This window comes from Gavia stellata, chromosome 4, assembly GCF_030936135.1.
Source record: "Gavia stellata isolate bGavSte3 chromosome 4, bGavSte3.hap2, whole genome shotgun sequence".
NCBI lineage: Eukaryota > Metazoa > Chordata > Aves > Gaviiformes > Gaviidae > Gavia > Gavia stellata.
The window spans coordinates 56,251,010-56,268,440 of record NC_082597.1 but is presented as its reverse complement, the minus strand read 5'-3'; the positions used below and the strand labels follow the sequence as shown (position 1 = coordinate 56,268,440).

The window sequence follows — 17,431 nt, the reverse complement described above, 5'->3', positions numbered from 1 at the left end:
TAGCAGAAACCTGTGGATAAACATGGGTCATGGATGGTAGGCTATTAAAGGCTTTGGCTTGTCAGTTCTTAGACAAATAACCACTGCCACCCTGTCGCAGGAGGTACTCCTAACTCTCCTATTGAACGTTTCTCTCTTCAGAAGACGGTTTGAAGGAATCAGCCCTGTGGTCCTTATGCCTGCCCTCTCTTGCCAACCCTCTGCCTTCCTGACGAGCTTGAACCCTTCCGTGGCTCTGTGAGGCCTTTGCTGCTGAATGGCTGCTCTGTGAGGGAAAAAGTGTATTGCAGACTGCACTCTCAAGCCTACCTTTCCTGTTTCCTCTAGTTCCCAAGTCCCTAATCTCCTCTGCTTCCTTCACCCATGCCATAGTTCCTAGCCCTGGGCTCTCTGCAGGTTTACTAGCTCCAGTGGGCACAGCCAGGTTCTTGTTGTCACTGCTGGCTTTTGGCTGCCTAGCTCCTCAGTCTTGCTGACTGGCTAAGGTTCAGCCGTGTTTGGTGATGGCTGTTCCTGCTACTCCATGTGCTCAGCAGTCTGCCAGCCATGTGCCAGAGGGCCTGCAGGGAGTAGTGAGCGTGAGACAGGCAAATGAGTTGCACTGTGGTTTGGAAGCTGTGTGGGCCTGGCAACTGGTGGTGAGTGAAACTTGAGGGCCCAGTGATGTGACTCTCCCTTCTGGATCAGAATCCTGAAACCCTGTTGCTGTTCCCTTGTTTTTTAATGGTTGTCATGGGGTACTGTCTAAGGACTGAAAGTATGTAAGGGAGCTTTTTACCTGGTCCAAACCAGCACCATTTATTCTCTTATATTTCATTTTCCTCTAGGTTCACCAGACACTCTCTCTAGACCTAACGGAAGTCGTGAATGCAGTCATCTTCAGGAAAAAGAAGCCAATCCTGCTGTTAGGTATTTTGCATCTGTTACAGGGATTTGACTGGAAGCAGCTGCTAGTACCATGCTACAGGCAACAAGGGAGAACTGGTGACTATGGGATGGGATGGTGCAGGTACTGGTGGGAATCTGGAAGCTTTGGTCCATTTGGCTTTGGGAGTACATAACTAGCGGTGAGAAAGGGCAAAAGGGAACTGTCTGGAGTTCTCCTGTGTTTGGACAAATCTTCCTTGGAGGTTGGTAGTGACATCTGGAACTGAGCGTGAACTGGGATAGTGTCTCACAGGGAGGAGACGAACAAGGGAACTCATGTTGCCATTCCTGCCTGCAGCTGTCAGCCGCTGCTGGGCAACTCCAGCGGGCCCTTAAGCCCAAATTGTCTCTCCTCACCCTCTCTCATGCTATTGCATAGGCACCAACACACAGGGCAGGGGAGAGGAAAACACTGACACACACTAATAAGCGGCTCCCTGTCTAGTGAGCATTGTGCAGTTCCTGAGAGCTGTCCTGCGCCAGAACTTCTCCTCCTCTCTGCTGGTGATCGTTGGCCAAAACACAGCCCAAGGTGCTACGCAACCACAGCCATCATCACTGCAGGATGCTGCCTTGCACCCCCTTACTGCGCGGCAGGTCTTCTCGCTTGTTGTCAGTCTGCAGAACCTTTTGGTGCATGTCCAGTTGCAGGTATATAAAATACGACTTTTGGAACAACACCAGTGTTGTTGGGCTTCAGGCAGGTACACTAACCTGAGGAGAAACCACCCGGGTGCAGAACCTAAGAGGTTGCCTTTTTTTTTTCCCTTCTGCCTGCATTTTCCACCCCTTACAGACATGTGATGAGGAGGAGGGAAAATGCTCTTGCTGCAGCATGGCGCAGTGAGGAAGAAGGTAAATCAGGCTATGCGGTACTCCCTGCTGCTGAACTGGATAGCTGAAATTCTGTGTACTAATGACGATCTCTGTTTTTCCATCTCCTGCTCTGCAGGGATGCCACGCCCATAGCAACAGAAGTGGGAAAAGTGTAACAAATCCCAGTTCCTTCTCCACGCCCCTGGCAAGGTGCTTTGGGGGGTAGTACATCAGTGTGCATTTAACTTGCTCAAGTGATGTTGGGCTCCGGGGAAAAGTACATCAGTTTACATTTAACTCTCTCTAGCGATGTTTGGCTCCCATCTTTATTCTTTGGAGGCTGTTACTTAATTTTTTTAGTCTCAGAATAAGTAGTTGTGCCTTTGTCTGGCTTCTTGATGTGACAGATAATTTGCACTATGTTGCATCCTGTGAAGAAGATGAAGGGTGTTATTTTCCTGTGCTGCATGCTTTTCAGATCATGCCACTTTATGAATTTTCCTCTTGCAATAGCTGTTGACTGTTTTTTTTTTTTTCCCCCCTCTTGGTATTCCAGAAAGACTTGCTGCTCTCTCAAGCCATAGTAGCCTGCCTGGAAACCTTAGTGGAATACCTGTATGTGAAGAACCAGGATGTTGGTAAAGTCTTCTTGCTTTCTCTTCTCCTGGGTTTCCCTCCTGCAGTGTTTTTGAGCTCTTTGATCTCCATCCAGTAGTGCCTGGGAGCAGATGCTTAATGAGTTTATATCCAATAAGAAAAATTATTTGTATGCCTGAAGTTAATCATGTGCTTTGTGGAATGAAATCACAGTGCCTGGCTCCCCTGCAGCCGTGAGCCGTCACTTTGGCTCTGGATACCAAGATGCTTTCCAGAAGGAAAAAAGTCATTCCCCACCCCCCCATATGGTAAGAGTGAAAGGTTTAGGAATGGAGGGAGTATAGGAATAGTCTTTCACTTCCAGGCCAATTGTAGCAAACCTTTAGACCATAAATATAGGGGAAAGAGGATCTGAATATGATGTGTCCTCCACGGGGACAGTGTTGGTCACAGTTTGGCCCTGAGGGAGGGGAAGGGAGAACAGGGTACTAGGCAGCCTTAGGGAATGGAAGCTGGAAATTCTAGATTTCCAGGGGTGAATGCAGACCTTGGTTTCCAGAGTCCATGTCAGACCTAATGTATACCATGTTAGCAATATAGCATAATATGACAGCGTTGTACAGTCAGGGGGAAGAATAGACCCTTCTGCTTATTGTCAGCCTCCTGCCACCAAGTCCAGGTGCTGGCTCTTAAAAAAGATGGCAAGTTCTCTGTACCCTGACTTGTTCAATTCAGTCATTTAAACACTGAGAGAGAAGGGGATGGAGTGAATGAACACCAGACAAAAAGGACATGGGTGGGAGAGAGGAAGAGGTTGAATGAAAATGTAATACTGCAGATGAATGGCAGTCAGTAGGTGAAGGGAGGCTATTAAAAGGCTGGGTTAAAAAAAAAAAAAAAAGGTGGCATGTTATGGGGAGGCTCCACTTATTTGGGATTAAGCTCACAAAATGCTGCTTCAGCAACAGCTGAACCTGTCACTTTGGCTGCCTGAATTCTTGCTGTGGTGCAGAAGTTCACAACAGTGGTAACAGGAGTTTTCTTATTCCAAGCAGAATGAGGGTCATAGCTATGTTTGACTGAACGATGCGAGAACACTGCAAAGAGTGTGGCCTGGACTCTGCCTCTAGGAGTTGCTTCATTTGAGGCTTTCTAAAACCCTCTCTTGTTTTCCAGATGTGGAGAGCAGGCTCAGTGCACAGTGCTGGTACCTTCTTATTTCCATTAGCTAAAAGATACCCCCAAATATTTTACATTATTTTTTAGTGTTGTTTTCCCATAGAAAACATTCTTGTAATGGCAATAGGGAGGTTATGTGACTGCCAGTGGAAGAGAGACCTTTCTGAACTCTCATGAGTTGCCGTGGTATAACAAGTTGTATCAGCTGACCTGTTGTAATTGTCTATCCCATACAAGAAATACAACCTAACCTGCAATAAATACGAGGTAGTAACACTTAACTTTAGCATTCCGTGAGAGACTTCACGCTGTCACAGATGATTGTGCAGCTAATGTTACAGGTCTTTCTTCGTTCCCCAAAGAGTATTCTGCAGCTAAATAAAACCCATGTTCAGGAAACTTGTCCTCATATTGAAACCAGAGGGTATTATTTTTAAAACCCTGGGCTAAAGATATCCCCTTCCTATTTTATGACATGCACCCCAGGAGAAGGTTTCTCTTTCTGTACCAGCAGAAAGATGGACAAAATGTATTTTCTGCTTTAAAAAGCTGTTAAGCTTTTGTCCTCATGACTAAAGTCTTGCCCAGAGAGTGACAGATTAAAAGTAAGAACAGAGCAAAATATCCCCTTAGTCTTTCACAGCATGGGGTCTAGAAGAGAAAACTTGGGGTCAGTATTGAAGACTGTCCTTATTCGGGTCCAGCCTGTCACTTGGCCGATTTTAAAGCTGTCTTTGATTGGCTTCTCCTTCTCTCCCAGCTCTACATGCTGCTTCACAGCCCTGGCACCGATTCCTGCTCTTCACACTACTCAATGGGGGCCGGAAGTCCTTTCTGCAGCCAGAAGTTCTCAGGCTGATGACTTTGGTGAGCAGGGGAAGAGCAGGGTGTTCTCCATGTTCTCCAGTATGTTGGTACAGTGCACGTGGGTCGGTTATTGGAATTTACCCCCTATGCACACACAATCTCAGATACTGCTGTGGCTTTGTCACTATATTCATGCCCTATAATAATGATACTTTGAAGTGAACTTCCCTTCCACACCCTGCAGAAACTGACTGCTGTTAGTGAGCACGTCCTGTTCTTCTGGTGTTTGTAGCGTTTATTTATATCATCTAGGACCCTTGGGGATGAGAGGGGAAACCTACAGAGAACATGCAACTGCTGTTGCCAGTCAGGGAGCATGCTGTGGCTCTCTGGAGAGCAGAGCTCTGCCTGGCATCGCAGCTTGTCTCCCTGTCTTTGACCTTACAGACCTGACTTTTCAGGGCAGGGAGTTACCACAATTTACTACCCTGCTGTACCTGGGGCCTGCGAGTAAGAGAGGGAATGTGGTCCTACCCAGCAGAAATACTGAAGATAAGGCCCTCATGGCAGTGGATGAGAGGAAGGGGTTATTAATGTGAACCTTACCCCTCCAAATACCTGATGGGTCTGTGAATCTTTGTTATTTTTATTTCACTTTTTAAAGGTTACCTGGTCTATTTCAGTTCCTTCCTGACCTAAACCAAAATAAGTCTGGTTATAAATCAGAGCACCGTCAACACGGATATTTGCACTGGTTCTATTAGAAGTGATCCAGAAATTAGGCCTGTGGTTAAGGTGCTGCAGCATCCCATTACATAAGAGGTCTTTCCAGGATATGAGTCACTGTTGGAGTCTGCAGGTCTTTCACTATTTAATGCCTCTATTTTTTCCTTCAAGTTTCTGAGATATCAGAGCAGCGATATTATTTCTCAAAAAGAAATTAGCCAGATTGTCCAGGAGGCAGCAGAAGCCAACTTAGCAGAGCTGCCTGAGGCCACATCTCGTGCTCTTCACCTTTTCCTTTGTCAGGTAAGAGAGCGATGACTGCCTTGGAAAATGAGAAGGGAATCCCTGGGGGATTGCTTTAGCCTTTGATGGGGAGCCATAAACTTCCTTTGAGGAGGTTATAGTAAGATGAAGAAGAATCCTGCAGCTGCTATCTTGGCCTACTGCCTTCAGGGATGTACGGTGAAATCAGAAATAGAGTGATGCTAGCAGCTGCCTAAACTGTGTCATCATATTGGGCGGCCCCTTGATTCCCCCCAGATCAAGGTTTGAAGGTCTAATTGCTCTGTGTGGAGGTGAGGGAAGGAGATATGAAAGAACAAGCCCAACGGTTTCCTGCTGGTCTGGAAGTCATTCTTTCTTCTGACTGCTCAGATTCAGAGCAGTCATTGCCAGGTGGAGCCAGTGCAGTCAGGGACCATTCAGACCTTGCTGGAGCGCCTCCTGGGACAGAGGAGCACTTGTGTGAAACATCAGGACATTGTGTATCCTTTGCTGGGCAGATGCCTTTGATAGGTGATGTGAGGGTGGTAGGTGTATCAGAGGTAGAAGGGATACTTAATCCTTCCCTTGTTCCAGCTGAAGGCAAACAGAAGTGGAAAAACTCTGAGTGGTTGCTACACTTGGCTAACTTCAGGATGAAAGACTTCATCATCCCCAAATTTGAGAAGACATTTGGGAAATGAGGAGACATTTGGGATGAAAGATGGGTCTTTCTGCTGGGATTGCATTCATCTGTATGACAGAGGTGGTCTGATGAAAGGGGAGCAGGCCAGGGAGCCTGTGACTTCAAAACAGTAATGACCTCTGTATTGAATTCCCTGGAGGATGAATAATCACTTAACCTCTGTCTGTGTGATAACTAGTGCCAGTATGCCTGTGAAGTCATGGAAACCTAAAGATGACTTGAGCGCTTTCAGAGTACAGCGAGCATTCGGAAACTGCTGAGTGGAGTTACCAAATTGTGTTCTGCTTGGCCTTAGAGTCCTCCGCTGACAACTGAATCCTCCTCCGTGGATGGGAGGCAGGGCCTGCTCCCAGATTACTTGCAGAGAAGGAGGGAGCCTGATGCAGTATTTGTTTATTTCTCAAACTGTCTGCTTTTGCCTTCCTGTTTTCATCATGCTGCGTTGCCTCAGACAGGTAGCAGTGGTGGAAGTGGCCCTGGCAGTGATTTCCGCCGCACCTCGAATACTGTGTTCAGTTTTGGGCCCCTCACTACAAGAAGGACATTGAGGTGCTGGAGCGTGTCCAGAGAAGGGCAACAAAGCTGGTGAGGGGTCTGGAGCACAAGTCTTATGAGGAGTGGCTGAGGGAACTGGGGTTGTTCAGTCTGGAGAAGAGGAGGCTGAGGGGAGACCTCATCGCTCTCTACAATTACCTGAAAGGAGGTTGCAGAGAGGTGGGTGTTGGTCTCTTCTCCCATGTAACTAGCGACAGGACAAGAGAAAATGGCCTCAGGTTGCGCCAGGGGAGGTTCAGGCTGGATATTAGGGAAAATCTCTTTACTGAGAGAGTGGTGAGACACTGGAATAAGCTGCCCAGGGAGGTGGTGGAGTCACCATCACTGGAGGTGTTCAAGGAACATGTGGATGAGGCATTGTGGGACATGGTTTAATGGGCATGGTGGTGTTGGTTGATGGTTGGACTTGATGATCTTACAGGTCTTTTCCAACCTTAGTGATTCTGTGATTCCTGTTGGGGTGGGGACTACTTCCATTGTGGGACACTGTCATCAGCCATGTGCAGGGTATGTGGTGGGTGAGGTGTTTGTTATCTGTGAGGAGCAGCTTGTCCTCGTGCTTACCCCCAATGTGATGCTCCTGCTCTGTGGTGGGATGCTCAGAGCGCAGGTTGTCCAGGTGGAGACCTTCCAGCCCCGTGAAGTTCCTCTCCACTGCCTTTGCTTGTCTGTACAGGGGTGAGGGAAGGTGAACGGGAGGTCTTGTTACATTGCTAAAGTGGCTCCTCATTTCTGGGTTTTCCACATATGAAGAAACCTTCAAATTTTGGTTGTTAGGAAGGGTTTTGGATACGGTCAAAGAGCAGCAGCGGTGGCTACCTGAATAGGATGGCCATGAACACGGAAGACAAAATCCTCTGGTCAGAAACAAGCTTTGACATCAGTTTTGTCAAGAAAGGACTTTCTTTGGGTTCACCCACAATGCTGTTTCTTACATGTGTTGGGGGGGTTTCCCCATGGCTTGGGGGAGGGTTGGTTTAGTAATGAAAACCTCCTGTCAGCAGTGTATCAACTGTGGGAATTCCTGTGGCATGCTGGAGTTTCAGCCATGCCTTCCCTTTGTTTTCCGCTCATGCTGTCAATGACAGATGTCTGGGCAGTGTGGCAGTGTCCCTCTCACACATTGGAGACTGAAATGAGAAGATAGCACGCAGCAGGGGAACAAGGCAAAAATGGAACAGGAGACCCCATCTGCCTTTTATTCCCAGTGAGCAGTAGAGAGAAGATGGACGAAGGAAGTAATTTGTAGCTCATTTTCAGAAAGGTTTGTTGAAAATCATTTATAAAGCCTGGTTACTGAAACGGCTCCTTGTTTCCTTTTCTGTGTGGGATGAAGCTTGGTTGATGCCCTTTAGTTATCAAAACACAGAACTGCCTGGTGAAAACGATGGATGTCATAGGCAGGTGGCAGGTAGAGGCACTCTGCTCACCTGCCTTAGCTGGTGCTGCTGCTGGATGCCCCTTTCCTCTGGCCTGGCAGGGCTGTTGAGGGGCTCAGCCAGCACCCCTGGGGAAGCAGATGTGCTGCTTGTCCGACTGTGAAGAGGAGACTTCTTCCAGTTCACAGATGATCCCCTAGGCTACAGCCCCAGACCCCCGGTTGCCTCCAAACCCCATAGGCGCCCCTTTCTCGTCGGGGCTTAATTAACGAGGCTCCGTTCCTTGCAGAGCTAGGGGAAACCCTCCCGCGACGGGAGCAGCCCCGGGGGGCGCGGGCCCGGCTCCCTCCAGCCCCGGCCGCCGGCTCCCCGACCCCGCACCGCCCGCGGGAGCCCCGGCGGGGCCGGGCCGGGGCCTGTGCTGGGGCGGGGCGGGAGCTCAGGAAGTGACACGCGGGGCGGGGCGGGGAAGCGGCGGCGGCGGCAGCAGCGGCATGGCAGCGCGGCGGGCGTGAGCGTGGATCCCGGTACTGGTACCCGGCCCGCAGGTGAGGGGGGCCGGCCGTGCCGCGCCGCCCGGCGGGGCCGCCTGCGGGAAAGGGCTGGGAGAGCCGGGTGCCCTCCCCTCCCCGCGGGGGTCTTGGCGGGGCCGGCGAGGGCTGCCCGGCCGTAGCGGGGCGGGAGGGAAGGGCGGAGGCGGGGGCAGCCCGGGGGCCTCTCCGCGGTCACGGGCGCGCAGGACGGCGGGTCGCGGGTGGCCGCTGCGGAGGGAGGGAGGGAGGGAGGGAAGCCCGTGCAGCCTGGGTGGCCGATGAGCGGGGCGGGCAGTGCGGCCCTGGGGGGTGCCTCGCTGGACCTTTGGTTAAACGGCTTTGCCCTTACCCGAAGGGCTCTGCTATCACCGCCTGCTCTCCCTCCTCCTCGCCCCTCGTTCCTGCCGGAGCCCCGTGTTGGAGCGGGTGTGAGGAGCAGACTGCGGGTAGCACCGGGGAGCCGTCCCGCCCCGCGGGCGTGCATCCCCTCGTGTGCTGCCTCCACTTGACACCGCTCTGGGTGGGTCTCCCACAGCGCGGCCGGGGTAGTCTCAGCTAATCCCATTTCCATGCCTCCGTCCCCATGTGATTACCATTAGTTTCAGCGGTGCTTGAAAGAGAATCCCTGTGCCTGCAACCGCCCGAACCCCTGGGGGTACTGCTGACCTCTCCAGAGGAATGGGAGGCACAGAGGTGGGCTGGGATGGATCTGTCCCTGGTGGAAATCACAGCAGCTCGCTGGCTTGGTTCGGGGCTGCTTAACCCCGGCTGGCGGCTGTCCCTATGATGTGTGAGATCTGGTTAAGGGACTTTTTGAGGTAAGCACATGTAAACGGCCGTTGTTTCACAGAAGCACCTGATCCTGTAAGCCCTGTATAGAAATGCCCTAGCAGAAGAAGTCTGAGCAGCCTGTGTATCGCTTCCAAAGCTTTTGGTTCAGCTGTGACAAGAGATTAATCCTCGTGTGGTTGACGGAGGAGCAGCCCAGGGATGGATTCGTGGGGCAGGGAATTTTCATTCCGTGTTTTGCCATGGTGTGCTCCTGGGGCAAGCTGGCTCATGATGCTTTTCCCCCTGCGTTTCAGTGCCCTGCAGAGGTGAAGGGGGTCCTGCGAAAGTCCCGGGAACCGAAGCATGGCAGCGTGGCTCTGCCTTGCAAGCTCATTAAGCGAATAAATCCCGGGGATGCTTGGTTCAGATGGGGCTCCTGCAGGAGAATTTATAAAGTCATTAAGAACATTTTAATGGAAAGTACTAGCCATCTATAACACAGCATCTGTTGTCATGTCTTTGGAAAAACACATCTAAATTAAGAGGATGGGAGACAGCGAGAGAGACTGGTAGGCTTTCTGCTGAAGCAACCAGCTGGCCGGGGCTGTGAGGGAATATTGGTGGAATCTCCTTCCCATCTGTAGCATCAGGCCAGGCCCTGGCTCCCCGAACTGCTCTGGGAGCGCCGGGCAGAGCCAGCTTTGACAGGGATCAGTTCAGGGAGGAACGGGGAGGGAAGAGAGGAGCAGCTCTGCGGTGTTTCTGTCTCATCTCGTCCCGCAGTGGGTGTGAAGACGTGAGGGAGGGTTCATGGGGAAAGCATGGAGGAACATCTGCAAGAAGCTTTGGCATCCTTGTGCTTACACAGACCTGCCTGGAGAGGAGGGAACATCCTCTTATAATAAAATGGGGTGAAATGGGTAGGGCAGCGAAGGGAAATAAGCTCAAGCTGGTCCCATGTGTCACCAGCAGCCTCACTGTCCCTACGGGTGGGGGCAACAACTAGCTCCTGCTTCATTTTCACTGGGGTGTTTTGGCCCTGATGGATGACAGTGGTCGGTAGCTTTGATGTGAGAATGAGTGTCAGCAGGGAAGGGGTCAGAGGAAAAGGTGGTGAGGTTCTGGTATGGCCCAGTTCTCCAGTCCTGTTCTTCTGACCTCGTGCCATGGCACAATCTGTAGGGCTGCTGCAGGAGGATTTGTAAAGTCATTAAGAACATTTTCGTTGAAAACACTAACCACCTATACCACAGCATCTGTTGTCATGCCTCTGGAAAAGCCTGTCTACCTTCTGAGATGTGGGGACAGCCAGGCAGGCTTTCTGCTGCAGCAACCAGGTGGCCGGCAGCTGCTTCGGCCAAGAGTGATGCTTCGCTTTGCTGTTGCCTGAGCAGTTTTTTTTGCAGCTCAACGTCTTCCTCCTCAGAACAGCTGCGGGGCATCCTCCGGCTACGTGACTCCTGTGTCAGAAAGGAGGAACGCGGCAGCCCCTGCCCTGACCGGGTGTGCTGAGACTGCTGTGGGCAGCATGGCAGAGCTGTTGCGGGCAGCATTTCTGCTGTTTGCCTTTCAGCCTGGTCTGGAGGCCGCTGGCTGCCTCCAAGGTCTCTCTCTGATTCTCTGCTAGCATGGCAAATAGCCAGCCTAGTCCTTACAGCTGCATGTCTGATCTGAGGGGCAAACAGGAGCCCCAGTCCCAGGGCAGTCACAGTTTGTGCTTTTGAGTTGCTGCTTTTCCTCCTCCCGGAGAGCTTGGGAAGGAGTGAGCAGCTGTAGGGGGGCTCTGCAGAGGAGGGACCTGCACCCCCCCGCCGAGCCAGGCCTCAGGCCCTTGGGTCATGGTTTTTGGCAGGGTGAAGCAGTCTCTTGGAAGTTGACCAGGCTGGTGGGTCCTGCAAAGCATCTGATTGCCCGGACTGGAGAATTTCTCTTTAGAGCCTCGGCTTGTCGGTGTGCTTTGTGGCCTTCAGGGTGGCTGGAACATGCCTTAAGCCTCACGCCACAGTGGGCAGAGGGGACAGACCCTGGGCCTGGCGTGGGAGGCTTGTGCTACTGTCCCGGCCCTGCATCGTGTCCGAAATGCAGGGCTGAGCCCACGCCGGGGGCAGCCATGTCTTCCTCTGTAACGCTGGTTGTAGTTACTCTGATCTGTTCCCTTCCAGGGGTGCTGCCTTTTGCAAAGCAGAACAGCAAAATAATGCAGAGGGTTTCTCGTGTTTGCCTGACGCCGTTTCCCTGCCCGCGCCAGGGGCGCGACGGCACTTGGCTCAGCTTTGGCGGGAGGCGCGTGGTGGGAGCAGGAGTTGCTGCTGCTCCTTGCAGGGCTGGGAGAGCTGCCGGTGCTGCCAGTGCTGCCCGCTTTGCCTCACTCATGGGCCTGAGGTTGAACAAATTGTATTTGTTTAAAAAAGAAAAGCAACAAGAAAGAACCCTAGATTTGGTGTGAAGAAGGGATTTGTTTTTGTTCCAGTGTTAGGGCATTGCAGAGAGGCTTGGCCGGGCAGGCGAGCTCAGGCTTGAGAGGGGAGCGGGGCAGCAGGGTGAGGGTAGCTCTGGTGGCCTTACACATCTGCCTCTCCCTCCGGAGCAGGAGGCGGCTCAGGAGATGCCTCTGCAGGAGCTGCTGCTGCTTCCGTAATTGCCGGTGGCTGCTGCTCGGCTCCGTGGAAACCTCATCCCTGCGGACAGGCTGCCTTGAGTCCTGCTGCCTGGAGGCCAAGGTACTGCTCTCCTTTTCGAGGTCTAGGCTGGCCCCGGGACCAGGGTCCTCATTCTCAAGGACCTTCTCCTGTAGCCTCTCTTCTGCACATTGGCTCTGTCTGAGGGACCCTCGTGGCCAGGAGCAGCTCTGCTCGACCGCATCCTTGCAGAGCCTCGGGCGCCGCCTGGGGAGGGATGCGCTTGGGGTGAGGTGGGAGTTACCACCAGGTCACCCAACTGCTGCTTTTCAGCATGGGGCCCGCAGCTGGTGCCTGGCTTGTAGCAAGGGGAAGGGTCCAGGTACCAGCACCCCAAGAGGTGAAGTGAGATGGCTGAGCCGGTCAAGCCTGGTGCTTGAAGGAGAGGTGGCCTTCAGCCCCTCGGCAATCCTCTTCCTCCCTTTGGCCCTGCTGCTTCGGTTGCTGGGCTGCTTTAACTAGCAAAATCAGCAGAAAGCTAGCTGTTATTTTTGGGAGAAGGGGTAGGACTTAATTTTTCTGCTGAGTCAGATCCCTGGGGGCCCAGCCGGTGCCCAGCCAGCAGTGGAGACAGGTGGAGAGGAGGGGGAGACCAGGGCTTCCCTGGAGGTGGAGAGCGGCCTGGCTGCAGCATCGCCCCATGGCCCTGCTCTGGCCACTGTCTCCCTCAAACCCCTTGTGGGGACAAGGGAGAGGTGGGCAAGAGCCCTGGTGCTGAGGGCGATGTGCCATCAGTCCTGAGAGTCTCGCCTGACTTCTCCCTTTGGTAAGTCTCCTCACTGGTCATTGGTTTTGTTGGTCCATTTTGTTCCAGGCTGTGGCAGCCGACATGGATTTTCTCTTCATCTGGCCCTTTTTGCTGGCACTGCTGCTGTCCTGGGGCAGCTTCGCAGACCTGGAAAAACAGAGGATGGACTCTGGCTTGGAAATCTGTATCCTTCTCTGCAGCTTCCCCCTCGTGTCCCGCATACGCAGTCGCGTCTGCTGAGGCTGGAGGGAGCTCGCGCATAGGGAAAAGGTCAGAGACCACAGAAAGGGGCACAGGGGGGTGGAAGAGCGAGGACCCAGAACTGCTGGGCAGTTGCCTCTTTCCTCTTCTGTAGAAGGGCTTTAGCTGAGCTCCTGGGTTTGCTAAGCAAGTGCCCGGCTTGATGCAGGAGCAGAGACTGGTTTTTCCATGCTGGCTGGTGTTGTCCCGAGCACAGCACTTTTCATTTCTGCTCCACCATGCCGGGCACCCAGCACGTTTCCCAGTCTTCTCTTGTGAGTGCCATGGCCAGCTGGGTCACAGAGCACGCCTGCGGGTCTCAGTGCTTTGGGGTCACTGGCTGTGATGATAGAGGAGGGCTCCTGGGCGTGTGGGACTTGGTCTCCTCTGTGCCACGGGCATTTATTGCCCATGAGGAGGTGTGCTAATGCAAGCCCTTCATAGCATGCATCAGCATCCCCTGGTGGACAGGCAAATTATGAAAAGATATTTAATCCGTTTGCTCGTGGAGACACGTGTGGGGAAGGTGGGAGTTCATTTTCCTGCTCCAGCCTGTCAGCCAGAGCAGGGGCTGGCAAGTGGAAAGCTCCCCAATAGCACCCAGCGTTGTTAAGCACCCCGCTGGGGTGTCTGGGCAAAGGGGCTCACTGGAAACCCGTGTTTCATCCTGGCTCAGGCGCTGCCTGCTGTCCCTCAGGCACCCCGTGGAGAACTGGGGCAGCTGGGATGGTGCCGGGTGCCCAACAGAGGGGGAGAGCGGGACCGTGGTGGGAGCGTGCCAGCAGCGCCCTTGACGGTGGCGCAGATAAGAAGCTGTTTGAGGTGAAGCGCAAGGACCAGATGAACGCGCTGAAGAACCTGATCGAGCTCAACGACGTCAACCAGCAGTACAAAATCATTGACATCATGCTCAAGGGACTCTTCAAAGTGAGCCACAGCATAGGCAGCCCTCCGGGCTCGGTGTGCTGTGGGGCTGGGGAGGGTGGGCGGGAGAAGTGGGGAGGGCTGGGGGACCTCCATGGTGTCAAAGAGAAGAGCTGGGTGGGCAGGTGGGCTTCAGAACCTGAAGGGAGGTCGTCGTGGGGCTTCAAAGCGGAGTGGCTGGGGCAGCTCCCCCAGGGTACAGGGAAGGGCCAGAACGACGGGCTGGTAACCGAGGACTCTGGCAGGTGCTGGAGGACTCCCGGGCTGTGCTCATCGCTGCTGATGTGCCTCCTGACGGGCCTTTCCCTCAGGACGAGAAGATAAAGGATGGTAGGTCCTCTCTGGTCCTTACCCCCCTCCCTTTTCCAGTGCTCTGGTGCATCGCCAGCATTCTTCTGGGGACCGGCACCGGGATAGGTATGAAACCCCTGTGTACCCAGACCAGACCTGGGCTGTTCCCTGTCTCTCGAGGACCCTGTTGCTGCTTCTTTGACCAGTTGGTACTGGGGAGCCTACCCATTTGCCCTCATCTTCTCAACCTCCTGGCGGGGCCATAGGCGCTGGTGTGATGGGGCATGTGTACCGATGTGCCAATGGGGTGGGTGGCTGTCCCCACAGCGTACTCCCACGTGGTGGAGAACACCGCCTTCTTCGGGGATGTCGTCCTGCGCTTCCCCAAGATCGTGCACCACTACTTTGACCGCAACTCCAACTGGAACAGCCTCATCCGCTGGGGCATCGGCTTCTGCAACCTGACGGGCGTGTTTGAGCAGGGACCCCACTCCCAGGTCCTGGGGCTGGTACGGCTCCTGGTCATCCCCTGCCCGCCGCATCCCCTCCCTGCTGCTGGGGCTGGGGGGTGATGTTTTTTGGGGTAAAAGGAGGGTGGGCAGAGGGCAGGGGGAGTGTACCCCACATCTGAGGCATGTCTTTGGGCTGAGGGATGGGGGAAGAGCACAGAGGGGGCTGATGGGGAGGAGGGGAACCTGGTCACAGAGGGGTGTGGTGTGGGAGGCACCACTCCCCGACGCGGTCTCCGCTTTGCTCCACAGATGGCTCAGGAGCTGGGAATCAGCGAGAAATCACCTGATTACCGCAATCCCTTTAAAACGGACCACCCCGAGGTAAGATGGCAAGGCCACTGACTTGCCCTGTGGGCTTCCCCATGCCCATTGTAGCTCCAGGCAGCCAGCTGGGGAAGGGAACAGGTGGCTTGGTGGGGAACGGGCAAACACCCCCAGCGTGGAGGAAGCTTGGCCAAAATGTGTGCATCGGATTCCCGCAGCTAGGCTACAGCTGGTTTTGGGTGCCCGGTGCCATCTCCCCTCTCCTGTGGCCACCTGCCCCATGGGAGCATCAGGACCCCATTCACCTCGTGCCGCATCCAGCCTCAAGCCCCCTGGCATCACGGGGCTTCCATGATGGCTTCGGTGGGTTTTGGGGGGGGTTTGCCTCTGGGAGGCTGTGGGGGCTCCCCCATGCTGACCGCCTGCTGTCACCCCACAGTTTTTCCCCAGTGCTGACACCTTCCAGAAGGCGCTGCGGGAGGAGGAGAAGCGGAGGAAGAAGGAGGAGAAGCGGAAGGAGATACGCAAGGGACCGCGCATCTCCCGCTCGCAGTCAGAGCTGTAGTGTGCGGGAGCTTGCGCCTCGCGGCAGGGGTGACACCGCCGGGATGCGGAGCGGCTGGCTCCCTCTCGGCAGCCTCAGGCCGGTGCCCGGTGGTCCCCTTTCCGTTTGTGCTGTGGGTTTTGTTTTGTTGCCTTTCTCTTTCATTCAGCGGTGGCTGGGTGGTGGTGCCGGTGGGTTGCCCCAAGGGGGCTGGGGGGAGCTGAAGTGGGGTATCCTTTCTGCAGAGCCAAAGCACAGACAGGAAGGCAGCGGGGCTGTCCCCTGGGCCGGTCGGGGTCCTGCCACCCGTGGTGGGGTAGGGCAAGGGGGACATGCTGCGGCTGAGCCCCGCGGGGAGCCCTCCCCTCCACAGCACAGGGTGCCCCGTGCTGAGCGTGCCTCCTCCATCGTGGGTGGGCTGGGGAGTGCATCATGCCAAACAGCCTCACGAGCAATGCTGCTTCTCTCAGTTTTGGGTTTTTTTGGGTTTGGTTTGTTTTGTTTTGTTTTTAAGCTGTTGATCTCATTGGCACCCCCCACCCAGTTATACTTGGTCTCTGCCCAGCCACTACCTCTGCCGGATCAGCTCTCCCCTCTTTCCCGTGGCTGTTTTACTGAGCAACGTGCGTTTCATCGGTCAGCCATGGTTGAAAAGGCCGACGGTGCCAGTTCCTGGCCCAATGGCATCCCACTCTCCTGGGCAGCTCTCTCAGTGCATCCCTGCAGGGAGGCAAATGCGGTGAATTTTTGGGAAGAAGGGATTACAGCTCTTGGCCTTCTTCGCAGCAGATGTATGCCCGAGGCGCAAGCACCGCTGATGCTGAGGGTGCTGGGGAACCAGCCCTGAACCCCCGTGAGCCTCTCCTGCACCCTATGCCTGCCCACACCCTCCTGCCCCCATCCCTCCGGCGTGGGGCTGATCCTCTCTAATTTAGTCTCCCAAACCCCCTTCTCAGGGGGGACAGCCAGCTACAGGCACGTGGGGACAGCGGGGCTGAAGCAGGGAGGGAGCTGCGACCCTCTGCGGGGTGTCTGGGCTGCAGCGGGAGCAGAGGCGAGGGGCTGGCCCCAGGACCCGGCCCAACAGCACTGCCTTTTCTCATGGTTGCTGGCGAACTCACACCAGAGGAGGCTCTTGCAGAGGGACTGTCCCCAAGAAGCGGGTGCTCGGTGTTGGGCTGGGAGCACCGCGGCCTTCGGGGAAGGGGAAGTGTCCTGAATTTTAACTGTGGAGCCAGGTCCGTGCCGGGGTGGGGGGGAAAGGGGGCAACGGGCACGTGGTTTTTGTTTTTCTTGAATAAAATTGACTTTTTTTTTTTTTTTTTAAGTAGAAGAAGCCTGGCTCTTGCTCCTGTTGCTGGTGGGAGTGGGTGTCGGGTCTGGCCCCTCAGGAGGCGAGGGCCCGTGGGGAGCTGCGGAGGGATGGAGATGCTAACGGGGGGAGGACAAACCCCTTCCTCTAGCCTCCACCGCCGCCTTCCGCCTGGCCTTTCCCCCCTTCAGCCGGGCTGCGGGCCCGGGGGTGCCGGCTCTGCCCCTGCCGGGTTTTCTGTGGGCAGAGGGGGAGCCGGCAGCGCCCGTTCCGCTCCCACGCGTGTCCGCCGGCCCGCGTGCATCGCAGCGCTCCCCGCCGGCACCGCCCCCTCATGAATATTCTAATCAGAGGGCGGGGGGGCGCGGGGCGGGGCGGCCTATGCTAATCGCAGCTGCTGATCGGTGACGCGCCATCACACCACGCGCCGCCGCGGCCGCCGATTGGCCGGGGGCGACCTGGTCTCATTGACAACAAACCGCGGGGGGCGCGCGCGCCGCTGCTGTGGCGGCGGGCAGGTGGGGGCGGGGCCGCCGGCCGGCCGGGACGGCCCAAGATGGCGCGGGGTCGGCGGCGCTCGCCGGCAACCTCCGCTTGAGCGCCCGGGGCGGCGGCCGGGGTTCATGCGCCGGTGCGCCCGGCCGCGGCGGGCCCCTGCGCG

At 55.1% G+C, this 17,431-nt stretch overlaps 2 protein-coding genes across 2 annotated transcripts in view; both read left to right on the top strand.

The window, feature by feature from the left end:
• The window catches only part of MEI1 (meiotic double-stranded break formation protein 1), a 39,282-nt gene extending 31,574 nt beyond the window's left edge, over positions 1-7,708 (top strand). Inside the window, 7 exon segments of the mRNA XM_059816696.1 lie at positions 828-909; positions 1,373-1,578; positions 2,300-2,381; positions 4,280-4,386; positions 5,224-5,355; positions 5,707-5,816; positions 7,663-7,708. Coding sequence (XP_059672679.1) covers positions 828-909; positions 1,373-1,578; positions 2,300-2,381; positions 4,280-4,386; positions 5,224-5,355; positions 5,707-5,816; positions 7,663-7,708 — 765 coding nt within the window.
• A 761-nt stretch (positions 7,709-8,469) lies between these two features.
• On the top strand, positions 8,470-15,544 carry CCDC134 (coiled-coil domain containing 134). The gene is made up of 8 exons (XM_059817011.1): positions 8,470-8,501; positions 11,848-11,977; positions 12,750-12,867; positions 13,729-13,850; positions 14,093-14,177; positions 14,466-14,647; positions 14,900-14,971; positions 15,354-15,544. The coding sequence occupies exons 3-8, from the start codon at positions 12,765-12,767 to the stop codon at positions 15,477-15,479; spliced, it is 690 nt and encodes a 229-aa protein (XP_059672994.1). The 5' UTR covers positions 8,470-8,501; positions 11,848-11,977; positions 12,750-12,764; the 3' UTR covers positions 15,480-15,544.
• The last annotated feature ends 1,887 nt before the right edge of the window (positions 15,545-17,431 follow it).